A 2,057-nucleotide genomic window follows, 5' to 3' on the forward strand; every position below is an offset into this window, starting at 1 on the left:
TGTGAGGCTCCCCAGGCAGCAGCACCCAGCCTTGTGTAAGCACCATCCTCAGGAGCTGTGTCAGACCAAGGCCTGGCAGCGATCACGCAGACGAGCCCGCAGCACCGCAGAGTTAACTCCTGCAGGAGCATTTACCAGCACAAGAGACGGGTGCGCTCTTTGGTATGGGACAAAAAAGGGGAAGCAGCTTGGGAAGGCTCAGCACCCACCCGGTCACACGGGAACCCCATGGCACAGAACCTGGCCTGGGGTCCCTGGAAACAGCGACAGGGCCCTCTCCCCCTCAGCGCTCCTCCTCCAGGGACCCCCTGCTTGTCTTGCATGAGTCCCCCAGTAACAGCTCCCCAAAAAACACTAGAGCATCGCTGTGCTTGCAGCACTGAACACCCCTGAGGAAGGACTAAAGGCTGCCCCGGCGCACACAGGGCAGAAGGCAGCAGCTACCTGACCCCATAGTACAAGTGAACAGCAAGGCCGAGGCACGAGACAGCAACGAAGAAGAGGAGGGTGAGCTGCAGGTTGAAGAGGGCGACAGACAGGAGGGCATTGACCAGGATAGAGCAGGAGATCACAAAGAGCCTGGTGATGTTACTGCTGTGCTTCATCACCACTGACATGATCAAGCCGTTCAAGGCCTGGCTGACCACAATCACCAGCACCCAGGGGGAAAAACCATCTAAAAAACCCCCCTCTGCGCCGCTCCAGAAGTAACCGATCAGGTTGAGCAGGACCCCAAAGACGTAAAGGAAGAGGTTCTGAAGGCTGAGAGGCAGCGCCTGGGTTTTCAGGATGGCTTCTGTGTAGACAGCAGACAAGCCCGATATCAGGCAGTACACCGAGATGAGCAGCAAGCCCACCAGCGTGACGTGCAGCCGCATTTCGGAGGGGCTGCCGGGCTCCTGCAGGCCTCCACAGCTGTAGCTCACCCCAGCAGCCACCAGCAGGAAGAGCGCCAGCCATCTGCGCGCGCCGAGCCTCTGGCGCAGGAAGAGGCTGTAGAGGAGCGCGGTGCTGACGATCTTCAGGTTGCTCAGGACCTGGTAGGTGCTGGGATCCATGAAGAGCTGCATGTGAACCACCAGGTTGTTGTTGGCTGCGTAGAGCAAGGCAGAGAGGGCGAAAGGGGCGACGTGGCGCCACGACACGGCGACTCCCAGCGGCTCCCGGTCCCAGGTGAGCAGGAACAGGAGGGAGAACAGGAGTTTGGTCAGCTCGACGAGAACCACGACGGACGCGGAGCTGAAGGGGATCGTCCCATCCACCTTGCACAGGGTCAGGAGGGGAGCATGAGAGCCGTATATGGCTACAGACAAGACCAGCATCAGTCCCCACAGCCCCCGCTGGAGCACCCAGTCTGCAGGGCCTGCAGCATTACCAAGCATCACCATTTTGAGGCCGTAGCCAGCAAGGGCGAGCTGCTACCAGTGCAGACAGGCCAGACTCGCACCCTAGAACATTCAAGAAGAGACCAAATACCATCAATTTAATAAGCCTGATTCAAACAGGTTGCTACCTGCTACATTTCTGAGGCAGTGGAAGAGAAAGGTTTTGCCTTTCGTTAGGAAGAGACCTACAAGGCTCCCCAGGAAGCCACACAGAGCATGGCCCTAGGGCAAAGCGTGCACTCGGTGGAAAGGCGATGACACGTCCTGGGCAGCCTTTCAGCCCACAGGGGCATGGGGAGAGAGGCGAGGGGGAAACGGCAGCTGGCAAACCGTTGGCCACCGATGCTTCCAAGCTCCTGTGGGTTAATGGAGTGATCACCGCCGTCACGATGCTCTAACAGCTACCCCATAACCAGGCCCGCTGATGTTTTGCCGTGATGTGGTGTAAAGCTCTTCTCAGGCAGAGCACAACGGCGTCCACCGTGTGCCTCTGAAAGCCCTAGGGATCTTCTGCGCCCGCTAACTAAGGAGAACCACTCCTACAGTCACTGCCGCCAAAGGGCTCCTCACTAGTCCCGACCTTTTTTCAGCGAACTGAAATAGTCCTGGACTGTCTTTTCAACGTTGGGGACAGCGTAGTTCTGAGCAGCGTAAACCCCTGTGCAGATCCCA

General features: G+C 58.4%; 1 protein-coding gene across 1 annotated transcript; it reads right to left on the minus strand.

Annotated features, from left to right (window-relative positions):
- Positions 1 to 440: 440 nt before the first annotated feature.
- SLC35A4 (solute carrier family 35, member A4) lies at positions 441 to 1,388 on the minus strand. The gene has a single exon (XM_010181935.1). It carries the CDS (start codon positions 1,386 to 1,388, stop codon positions 441 to 443), a length of 948 nt encoding a protein of 315 aa, XP_010180237.1.
- Between the last annotated feature and the right edge of the window lie 669 nt (positions 1,389 to 2,057).

This window comes from Mesitornis unicolor, unplaced genomic scaffold, assembly GCF_000695765.1.
Source record: "Mesitornis unicolor isolate BGI_N332 unplaced genomic scaffold, ASM69576v1 scaffold25143, whole genome shotgun sequence".
Taxonomy (NCBI): domain Eukaryota; kingdom Metazoa; phylum Chordata; class Aves; order Mesitornithiformes; family Mesitornithidae; genus Mesitornis; species Mesitornis unicolor.

Coding starts and splice junctions, on each gene's coding strand:
- SLC35A4 (XM_010181935.1), bottom strand. CDS start 1,388: ATGGTGATGCTTGGTAATGCTGCAGGCCCTGCAGACTGGGTGCTCCAG.